The 12,085-nt window shown below is 34.6% G+C and overlaps 1 protein-coding gene across 1 annotated transcript; it reads left to right on the top strand.

Moving 5' to 3' along the window:
- The first annotated feature begins 9,941 nt into the window (after positions 1-9,941).
- Positions 9,942-10,908, top strand: LOC124632432. The gene is made up of 2 exons (XM_047167274.1): positions 9,942-10,250; positions 10,647-10,908. The coding sequence occupies exons 1-2, from the start codon at positions 10,019-10,021 to the stop codon at positions 10,787-10,789; spliced, it is 375 nt and encodes a 124-aa protein (XP_047023230.1). The 5' UTR covers positions 9,942-10,018; the 3' UTR covers positions 10,790-10,908.
- Positions 10,909-12,085: the final 1,177 nt, after the last annotated feature.

Raw genomic sequence — 12,085 nt, 5'->3', positions numbered from 1 at the left:
TCATAGTTCACAAATATTGCTATTTCTCAAGTTCATTTGCTTTCTTGTTATTTGTTGCGTCTTTCCTAAGTTTGTATGTACTCTCTAAGTGTGTCTTAGACACCAATGACTGTGTTTCGGATGGCACGTTAAACTGTAGGTCCCGGCTGTCATAGAACATCCTCGTTACGGATAGTCAGAAGCCAGTAAGTCTGACACCAGCCTAACCAAAGGGGTATTGGGTTGCCCGGGTAACTGGGTTGAGGAGGTCAGATAGGGCAGTCGCTCAGGCATCAGACTTCAGGGCAAAAAGGCTCGGGGCTCGGAGGATGATGATTATTTGTTGCGTCTATTTACTTTATACAGATGTATTAAAACTTTGAAATGTTTGAATAGCGTTCAAAGATCACGTTAGCTAGTGAGAAAATTCATAGTATCACATACTTGTAAAACAATTAAATATTGATACAATGACACAGTGGAGTATTGTATTAAGTACCGAATGATGAAACAGGAAAATCGTCAAATGCAATTTGTGATTACTAAGAAACCCTTGAACAAAAGTATCACTCTGGTCGAAAATGTATTTTGTTACTAGGTAGGTATATTAAATTGTATTGTGATTCATAACAACAATCTAGTGGCCTTTATAATGATGCTAATGATCTTATCTGTTAAAGTGTCTTTCTCAAGTAAGACTATAGCATAAATATAAGAACTATTGGTAACATCTAAAGGAATTAACTGAGTAATTATGGGAAATACAACAATAATATATTGAATTACATATGATTGTTACTACAATTACTTTGACATATATAAACAAGTGTGTAGACTCCATTCACCTATTGACGTTTGTGTGAGATGAGTACAAACAGAGAAGTATGGATGTGATTAGAGTATAACTATGTTTTTATACGAAGACTAAGTTCTGTTGAGAAAATATCATGTTGAGAGTTTTAGTCAGAATTTAATAATATTAAATTCGTAATTCTAAGTACTTGACCTGTTGGGATTGAAGTGTTTACAATCCCGAACTAATTCGAAATAAATCTTCCATAAACAAACAAATAAAACTGTTTAACTAAAATAAAAAAGATCATATAATAGTTACGAATAAACTTTAATTTAAATTGTATTTACGTTCATCCAAAGTTAATAGCATCAATATTGAAGTTGAATTAAATCGAAATTACGAGCTATTTGAATGAAAAATCTGCTTAGTTTAGATAAAATGTTTACAGAAGAACTGAAGGATGGATTACTAGGTAATTCATTTGGTTATTGGTTAGGTAAGTTTTCCAATATCGCATACCTAGACAAATATATCGACGGTCGGCTGAAAATAATATAATTCTTAGCAAATAACCGAAACCTGAAAAATATGTAAAACCAAACGTAAATGCGTCAGCTGTTTGGTACATTCTATTTTTATATACCTATGACCATGTTAAAACACGAAATCAATTGCATTCTCAGATCTCGACCGAAAGTAAAGAAATGGAATTTAGAACAAATCAAATCGAACGAATTCAAATGACTGCTTTCCATCAACCGGTGCCGTAACACTAATTAATGTGTTTAATGGAGAACAAACAACCCCATCGGAAAGGGATTTCGTCGTATTTGTATCGTTTTAAGGATAATTGATAACCTGTACTCCAATCGTCAAGCTGGCGAGATTAGTCTACAATTTCCGGAGCTAAGGTTTGTTTAGTTCTTACTTGACTAAAATTGGTAATTGGCTTCTGATTCCTTAATTAAGTAGAGGATATTTATCTTATAGAGACGTATGGATAAGTCATTATTATTGTCTAAAAAGAACATTAAAGGTTCAATGGCCCAAATCAAAATGTCTGGTGATGACTTTTTTTTGTGGGAAATCATTAAATTACCCCTCCTGCTGTGGGTACAGCGTGAGAAGTATCTGACTCTTACTGACTAAAACCAAACATGTTCCCTATGTACGATGAGCCCCTCGAATGTCTGGTGAAGACTTGCTTCAGGGTAGGAATTGAGAATTAAGGCCTCTGTAACCATGCCTTGAAGTGAAGTTATGGTCATGCATGATTGTGACGCATCCAATCGTGATATATATTTACTTAGATAAGTGTTCATATTTTTTAACGTTTTATAAACATTTCGACGCTCCTAGACAAGTTAAGGAACGTGGTTTTCTAACGTAAACAATGTTTCCATATCTACACAAATTTTATGTTTTTGATTATGTGTTTCCCTAACTCTACAAGTACCCGCGTTCCTTTCAGTAAACAATTTATGGAAAATTCCAGAGTTATTTCGGTATAATTAAAATTTTTGCGGCTCGTCGCTAAACACACGTTTGAAACATTAATTTGTTTTGAAGCCCGACTTGTTTGATCGTTAATAAAATATAATAAATAACCTATTGCTAGATATGAAACCTCTTTAGGCTTAAATAACTGGCCGCAAATACCTATTGCATATTTTTATTTTAATAAACAAATTGCACCAATAAGCGGAAAATAAACATGAAACCGCAACAACTCGCGATGATTGGAATAATTGTGAATATTTTGTATTGTTTTCAATGTATGTTAATAAATTGTTAATAGAATGGAAATGTTCTACATGCCTGCATTAAAATACCAAAATATTTTATACATCAATCCTCTGCCCTTATAGGTTTTTTTTTTTCGTTTGTAGTCAGATCTGCATATCCTCCTCTTTCACATTTCAGTCGGATGTCGTCTAATTAGCGCTATTCATCTAGCCATATCGTCTTTTACACCTAGCCATATTTCTTTTTCATTCATCCATGTGCATTGTTATTCCTTATGTACCTTTCTACTTATTTTGTTTAGGTACATTCAACGGAGACTTGTGATTCAGGCACCTAAAAAATACAATAACATCGAATAGGTAATTACATTCTCCATATAAAATTTACCTATTTATAAGAATATGGAAGACAGACGGCTGCATTCTATACATTAAGAATATGAATGAATTCGATTGTGATGGACTTTAACTGAAACCAAATACCAATGCTATCGACAGGTTTAAAATCTGAACCTGCACAATATTTAATCCTTTAGCCCGGGGCCGAAATAATTAATCAAAAGGATATCAACATTCGCTCTGATAGACACTGCAAATCCGGTACACTGCAAAAGCTTTGATATACCTAATTTAATCAATGAATTTCTTTACTGTGATACAGTTCGCTATTCAACCGTAACGTAACGTATTACATTTCTGAATATAATTATGATGTCAATAGGGAAAATATTCATTAAAATAAAGTTGTATTGTGCCTTTTTTACGCAGTTGTGGTTTTAAAAATCTTTATTAGGAATATATTTTAGGCATCGTCCTACAAAAAAAAGGGTATAATTTAGGCGATCACCAAAAATATTTTTAAGACTCTAAGCTGAGGCACCAAATAAAATAAACAACTCCAAAAAAAATAAATTGACTTTATTAAAAGGGCACTAAAGTATATAATATTATGATCCAAAAAAAATAAAATAACATCAGAAAAATCGCAAATCTCGCACAAATATTATTTTCATCCCACCATCTCGGAAAGAGTAGTTTTACCCTTTGATATCTGAGCGCAAAAGTCGTTTTTATCCTCTAGAGCGGCAAAGTGATTTGAATTTAGAACATCGTGTGCAATACTCCATTTGTGACAATCTTGATAAGACTTTTCAAACAAATACATATTAAATAAATAAAATACTGCTTAAAATAATTATTCAATTAATTAAGTATTTTTTATTATTGTTTTTACACATATTTTTAACGTCGTTTCATTTTTAAAGTGAGTTTTCAAATATGTTAACTTTAATAGGTACATCTTTTTAATTTGATACTCGTATATGATATCATCAAAATATGCAGGGCTTGTCTGGCAAAGAATTAGAATTAAGTTTATTTTTGGAGAACCATAATGTTCATGTTCTATGTTTAACTGAACATTGGTTAAAAGAACATCAAGTTTCATTTATTAATAATAGTAATTTCACTGTGCAAAGTGCGTTTGTAAGAAAGAATGCTATACGAGGCGGATCTTTGGTTTTGGTTTCAAATATGTTAAAATGTAAACAACGCCCTGATTTAGATAGTCTTTCTATCGAGCGCACCATTGAGCTGTCTTGCGTGGAACTTGAGCGTTATATTATTGTTTGCGTTTACCGGCCCCCCTTAGGTGACTTTAACAATTTCGAATCAATCATTGAAGATTTACTTAATAAATTAAAATCAAGCACCAAAGGTAAAATTATATGTGGAGATTTTAATGTTAACATTTTGGAGGATTCTCCTTTAACTATAAGACTATTAAACTTATTTAAGTCTTTTAACTTACTAAATATATTCTTTGAACCAACCAGAATTACGGCCACTACTTCTACCTGTCTGGATAACATATTTAGTGACACTGAGGCCTCCAACAACTTAGTCATCAACCATCTTACGTCTGACCACTGTGGACAAAAAGTTAGTTTTCCTATGTTAGTTCACACTGAGCCACTTAAAATAGAATGCAGACCCTATTCAGTTAGTCGTTGTGTTAGATTTAAAAGTAATGTTACAAAAAATCTTGAACCTTCTATTCTTGCTAATGAGGATCCTAACACCATTTATACATCTCTCTTTGGTGTCATACAGAATGAGTTCAATTCTTCATTTAAGACCAAAACCTTAAATATTAAAGGTACCTCGGCCAAATTCAACAAATGGGCCACTCCAGGTATTTATATAAGTAGAGCGAGACTATATGAGTTATACGGTATGAAAACTTGTCAATTTGACGATAACTTTGTAAACTATGTTAGACAATATTCCAAAATATTTAAAAAGGTCTGCAATTTTGCAAAATCAAAATTTTTAAGTGATTCTATTAAAAACTCCTCAAATAAAATTAAAACAACCTGGAGAATTATAAATAATGAAACTGGCAAGTCAGTGAACCAGAACAACAAGTTAGAGATTAAACTGGACGACAAACTTGTTAGTAATGCGGCTGATGTAGCCAAAGCTTTTAATGAGTTCTTTGCGGATATACCTGTAACCACGACTCGCTCCTTAAATTCATCTTCAACTGACGCTGAACAGCTTATGCGTGCTAGTGTGCCTCAGTGTAATTCTTTGTTTAGTTTTGAGCACGTTACTCCAATGGATGTAATTAATGTTTTTAAAACTCTTAAATTAAAAAATACGGGTGATTTTTGGGACATTTCCATCAAACTATTAGGTAATATAATTGACGTCATTGCTCCTTACCTTGCTATCATATTCAACAAGTGCATTGACACTGGTGTTTTTCCTGACCTCATGAAACACAGTAAAGTCATACCTCTATTTAAATCAGGCAATAAGTCGGACATTAGTAATTTTAGACCTATTTCTATCCTGCCTGCCTTTAGTAAAATTTTTGAAAAGTTAATACTCAAGCAGTTACTACGATATTTCAATTTAAATAGCCTCCTTCATACAGAACAATATGGCTTTACCAAAGGTCGTTCTACCACAGATGCTGGTGTTGCACTTTTAAAACATATTTATAACGCATGGGAAAATTCTCAAAATGCTATTGGAGTCTTTTGCGACCTTTCCAAAGCTTTTGATTGCGTCCATCATGATACACTTTTACGTAAATTACGGTTTTACGGAGTCCAAAACGGAGCTCTCGGCATAATAGAATCGTATTTACAACATAGATTGCAATGTGTAGATGTAAATGGTTCTAAATCATCAGGCCTTCCAGTTCAGCTAGGCGTGCCACAAGGCTCTATATTAGGTCCATTCTTATTCTTAGTATACATCAATGATCTGCCTTACCACCTCAATAATATCTGCGACGTTGTATTATTTGCTGATGATACGTCTCTCATTTTCAAAGTTGACAGAAATAGAGAGCAATTTGAAGAGGTAAACAGTGCACTCTCATTAGTTACGCACTGGTTTACCACAAACAATTTAGTACTTAATGCTAAAAAAACAAAATGCATTAAGTTCACTATGCCTAATGTAAAAAACCTAGGTCCTAATGTTATCCTAAACAACGAGGTTCTTCAAACCGTTGCATCTACTGTGTTTCTGGGTATAACAGTAGATACAAAACTTCAATGGGGTTCACATATTTCTAGCCTCGCGGGAAGGCTTAGTTCTGCCGCCTACGCCGTCAGGAAAGTCAGACAGTTCACAGACGTCGACACAGCTCGATTGGTGTATTTCAGTAATTTTCACAGCGTTATGTCCTACGGTATCCTGTTGTGGGGCAAAGCCGCTGATATAGAGAATATATTTATTCTACAAAAACGTGCTATACGTGCGATATACCAATTAGGTACCAGAACTTCCCTCAGAGAGCTGTTTAAAGAAATTGGTATTCTTACTGTGGCATCACAATTCATCTTTGCCAATATACTGTATATTAGACAGAACTTACATTTATATACCAAAAAAAGTGAAGTCCATAGCATTAATACAAGAAATAAGCATAAACTGTGTGTACCCTTTCAACGGCTTCATAAAGTGCATGGTTCATTTCTGGGTCTAGGTATTCGTTTCTATAATAAACTTCCTCTGTCTTTATTAGAACAGCCGTTTAATAAATTCAAAGAACAAATTAAGGCTATTCTTATTCAAAAGGCATATTATACAATTAACGATTATTTGAATGATAAAAATAGTTGGTCGCCATGTTGAACGCAAGACAGCTATACAAGCTGTTGATTTGCATCCGTGCCATATTCAAGGACGTAATTATGCTAATGATTCTCGACCCAAATCAATAAAAAAATTGGTACGTAATTTTTTTTCTTTAATTTTTTTTCGGAATTCCGTAAATGTCATCTAGCCTTATTTTAACTTGTCGCGTATGTTACTGGCGTTAAAACCGTGCTGCACCCTCACACAAACGCAAACACAAAGCATACGCAACGATCACTCTTAAATTTCATTCATAAAATTGGATTACTTCGAAAATACCACGACATTACAATGACAAAAAAAGCAGTGCATATTAGTTATTTCCCATCTACTGTAATTCCAATCGAGTATTTACGTATTGTATGTCCTCCTCCTGAACTATGGCACAAATGCAAATCAACACCTTGTATTATAATTGTCCTTTTTTTTTGTGAATGACATCTTAATTTTACAATCAATTATTATTATTCATTTTTTTTTTTTTTACAATTTTATATTTTTATTATTGACCTTACTTGGTTTTACATTATTGACAGGATACATTTACTGTATTTATTATGTTTTATTTAAATCATCTATTTATATTTATTTTTTTTTCCTTTGGATTACAGTAAATAAGGACCACTACTTAGCGATAATTGATCCTGATATTGAGTTGTGTAGCGGTGAGTACGTCATGCTCCCTTAGACGGCACTGCTTGCGGTAGCGTCGGCGGTCGGGTTGCTTCCCTCCCTCAAAGATGTGCGAGGGGGGCGATGGCTGATCCTCGCGTTATGCTCGTGAACGGGTGCTGCTTGTGGTGCCAGGTCGTCTTACTGACTATACTATAAGTAGTATTATATAATTTTGTAGACTCTTTTCTTATACTTCTTTTTTTTTTACTGGCTGAGCGGTCCAATTTACTAGATTCATTACTTACCCATGTTGTACATTACACAAGGTTGCAATAGAATATCACATGAAGGTGGGCACTCCCTCATAAACTATTATAAATATTGGAGGCTATACATTTTTTTCACATCATATTTATTCAATGCTTGAGTTAGACAAGTCACGTAGGGTGAGTGCTAGCTAGCATGTGGTGGATTTTATAAATCATTTTTAAATGTAATTTTATTTTATGACAATATTGCGTATTGCATACTGCAATACTCACTGTACTTTGTTGAAAGGTTCTTTTAACCTACAGACAGACATGTGTTGCTGGGGAGTTTGTTGCGCCACTTCTTCTTCCCAGCAAAAACACATAGGAAGTGGTGAAGGGTGGGCGTTTTTGGGGGCTGTCTTATGTAATTTTTTTTTCTGACGTTCGAAAAGTGCTGTTTTGCAGCCAAGTTTGAATAAATGAGTTTTGATTTTGATTTTGATTTTGATTTTGTATGTGCGCGCCATTTTGTTTTTTTGCATTTAGTAATTTCCTCGATGAGGTGGGATGAAAAGTTACGTGTTGCACTCGAGTGCAAAGATTTTTCACCTTGTGCTCTTTTGATTCCCTCGCTATCGCTCAGGATTCTAATTATTGAAACACTCGCTACGCTCGTGTTTCAATTTTAGAATCCTTCGCTTGCTCGGTCATCAAAATTGAGCCCGCGGTTAAAAAGCAACTTTGCACTCTTGTACAACAAATAACTATTTTGGTTCCCAAAATGGATTAATGGTCACCAAATTCTATCCAACTAAAAGATTAATATTACTACCAAAATCAAAGTTAGTGATGAAAACGAATCGCTGCAAAACCGACTCCACGTAGTCTTGTCTGCCCTACCCCTAGAGTGCAATTCAAAACCGCGTAGGCGCAGAGGGGCGAGGCGGCCTGCGATCTGAGGCGCAGGTAGTTTTTAAGGCTCGCCGCCGCGGCTGAGGCTGGCCGGCAAGCCGAAGCTGCGGTGGTGAGCGTGAAAACCATCTGCGACGATAAGCTCGCATGGGACCGCCGGAGCCCCGCAGTGCCGGAGCCGTGACAGAAGCCATGCTTGCTGCATGTTGCGTGCTTACATTTTACTACTGAGTTACACACAAATTCATATAACAATAAATAAGCGACGTACGTTTGGGAACCCCAGTATATTAATTGGTATTTGGGAAATATTCTAGCGATCGTTAGCTTTTTTAGTCTAACAAAAATGACCAAATTAGGAGTCATGGTATTACATAATTGGTAACATCTAAGTAGTGACAATATATAATATTTGGTCTAAAGTGTATTTTAAAGGCGTCCATATATTTTTTTAGTAGTCAATAATACGAAAAAATGGTTTTACCTAATAATATTTTTGGAAACGTTATTTGGTGACCATTTATCCATTTTGGTAACCGTTTAGAATTTTTTTGGTAGTAAAATAGGTACTTTTTTGGGTGGTGTTTAAACACAAGCCCAAAAAAAATATACAACATGATGAACTGAACACCTCCTCCTTTCTTGGGAAGTTGGTTGAAAACGTTTCGTTTCATTACAAGTTTTCTTTTGTTTCAGAAATAGCCAATGCTATGTTTGATTCCATAATAATTTCTACAGGATACACAGAATAACTCGAAAAAAACGTTCATGTTCTATGGGCCAAGATAAACATAAAGCCCTTTTTATTTAAATAGGCTTCTCAAGGGAAGTCGTTAGATGCAGTGGTGACTTGGTGTTTACGACATGTCCGGAACAACAGCTGAAATTATTTAGAAGGTATTTTTTTCGGACGATTCTAAACACCTCGGCTCTAGTAGTTTTTTTTTCAATAAGTATTACTTACGTGTCTTGTCAAAAGGAACTAACATACATGTTTGTTGAAAAACAATCAAAACAAAAGAAAAAAGAAGTCGGTTCAAAATAAAACATTTGTTTTCATTATGGCTTTTGTAATTCGATGTTTAATAACTGCCAACACACTTAACAAAGAACTAAACAAGCCAGCTTTGTGGTCATGATAAGTGGCTCAATTTCCTCGAAAAACCGAACATTGTATAGCACCGCAATTGTATAGGTATTAAAAATAAACATTTGAAACTGTACTTCTAATACGATACAGTGAGCTATTGATTCATAATTATTTGTAGAACAATAACATCGAACTACATTTTCGTAAACAAAGACATTGTAAGTGAAATAAAACCTTATACGTTAGCTATAGAGCTGAAATTCTCTTGTGCCAACTATGATGCATCATGCACCATCTACTTGAAATCACAAGAGTTCGTAATCTAAAGTGGTATGGCCACCACTATCATTGTTCATAAACTGCGATTGCCAACTTGGAGTATAAATAGGTCCATCCAGAGTTATAACTCCACCCATCATCATTGTCACCACATTTTGCAAACAGTAACTGTGAAAGAAAGTCTTGTTCAAAGATGAAATTCCTGAGTGTTTTCGTACTTGCCTTAGTGCTGATGGCACAGGGTAAGGTCGTTCCTGATGATGGGGAAAGAGTGAACGTGGTGGACGTACAGCCTGAGGTAGATGCTGAAGTAGATGCAGCTGTCCCAGAGGTCGTTGACCTTGTACCTCAAGTTCTCGAAGTAAGCGGTGATCCGGCTGTCCGAGTATTTCGAGGAGACCTCCCACAAGAAATGCGTGCATTCGGTAAGTAAATATTTTAGTTTCTTTATGACTAATGGTAAAAGTACGCAGCTTATCCCGTGTGTGTTTTTATTTAAACATTGTCGTGTATACTTGACACACTGTAAGTGGACGACAGTAATAATAAATTATTGATTTTTATTACTGTAGGTACTGATTTATTTGGAATCAAAACAATTTTTGCATTTACCAATCGGTAATTTGACAAATCATAGGCTTCACCATCAACATGCCTCTTCTCATACGATTTTATTTTTAAAATCACCTGAAACCTGCAGAATCAGGTCATATTCGAAATTGTATGTTCATTGATTACACGTATTTTTTCAACCAATCAAATAGAATTCACCGTTCATTCCAATTTAATAACGGTAATTTTAAAATCCGTTTTTTTTTCAGAATTACCTAAAATGCCTGAAACGCTGTACTTGCCGATTTTATCGAAAGCCTGCACCAACTCTGCTTGCGTCTACATTTGCAACCTCCTAGGATTCCAGAAAGGAGTTTGTATTTCAACCAGTACTTGTCAGTGCACCAACTAATTTCTTTCATCTTTTGACAGATAATTCGAATTGGTTCTAAATTGATTCATGTTTGAAATGGCTTCTATTTTTAAACTTTTGACACTTTTTTACTTCTAAATAAACTTTTTGGATTAGAACTTGTTTGTTTTATTGAAGCACAACATGGAATGTTGCCTCGCATGGAAGAAAATTGACTCTGGTATCATAGCAATATTTTCCAGTATTATTTGAGTGAAAAAGTCGCACAAAAACACGGTGACGTCATAAGGGCCGACCTTGCCGCAACAGATTAATGATCTCGTCTCTCCCGGCCAGGTATCTCATCTCAGAAAGTAAGAATGATTACAACACTTTTTCTACCTCTATCTTAGTACGCTGGTTACTTATAGCTGTATTTAGAACAAGCTTCCATGAAGCGACTAAAAATATGAAACTTATTTCTGACAAAGGAATAGTGAAAAAAGCTAGATTAACTCTGTTTCTTAATTTAGTTTTGGATATTAAAAAAACCTTCTAAGAATTAACAAGTCGTGTTCGAAATTATTTCTCAGAACAGTCATATTGTGTGTATTGTATGTATGATTCATAATACGTCAATAAGAGTTTGCCTCATAAGTAATTATCCCGTCTGGACTGCACATAGGTACCTATTACGTGCAGATAGATAGATATAGTACAATGACCCTCGATCGGGTACTCCCCTCAATACAGCTGGCTGAAATGACTCACATGACAACCAACATATATTTATTTTGAATATTTTTGCATAAAAAATGAAATAACAATAAAATAGACCTGACTAGAATATAAAATACGAAACAGAATTAATGCACATACCAACCTATAAAAAATAAACTCACAATTCGTTCGAAATTGAACGTTCCATTTTTAAACAAATTCAAACAGATTTTCCATTTGACTTTATTCAAACCATGAAAACGGGGATAAAGTGGGTGAACATCTGTGGCAGATTAACTAACCAACAGATTGTTCGTAATAGCTAATAATTTCTTTTAACGTCGGTTTCTAATCTTATCGTAATGGTAACTGTTATCGGAGATAGGCGCCTTTAATATTGTCTAGATTTTGTTGGAAAGTTTTCAAGGTGGCTCTTTGGGAATCTTATGAAAGGGTTAGGTAGAAAATTGGAATATTTTTCGTAAATGAGCAGCACCTATCTTCAATTGTTTTATTGAATATATCTGGTACTGTCGACATGTATTGCCGAGCCGATAGTTTCACAGTGCACAATATTTTTTAATTTATTCATACGATTAAGGTACGTTTAAAACTAGTCTAGATATGTCACAGGTA

Source organism: Helicoverpa zea, chromosome 8 (genome assembly GCF_022581195.2).
Source record: "Helicoverpa zea isolate HzStark_Cry1AcR chromosome 8, ilHelZeax1.1, whole genome shotgun sequence".
Taxonomy (NCBI): Eukaryota; Metazoa; Arthropoda; class Insecta; order Lepidoptera; family Noctuidae; genus Helicoverpa; species Helicoverpa zea.
This window is presented reverse-complemented; position numbering and strand designations above follow the sequence as displayed.

What these genes read in the sequence shown, in the direction of transcription:
- LOC124632432 (XM_047167274.1), top strand. Translation starts at nt 10,019, where the DNA reads ATGAAATTCCTGAGTGTTTTCGTACTTGCCTTAGTGCTGATGGCACAG. An exon ending in ACAAGAAATGCGTGCATTCG is followed by an intron (nt 10,251 to 10,646) that starts GTAAGTAAATAT and finishes TTTTTTTTTCAG; the next exon opens with AATTACCTAAAATGCCTGAA.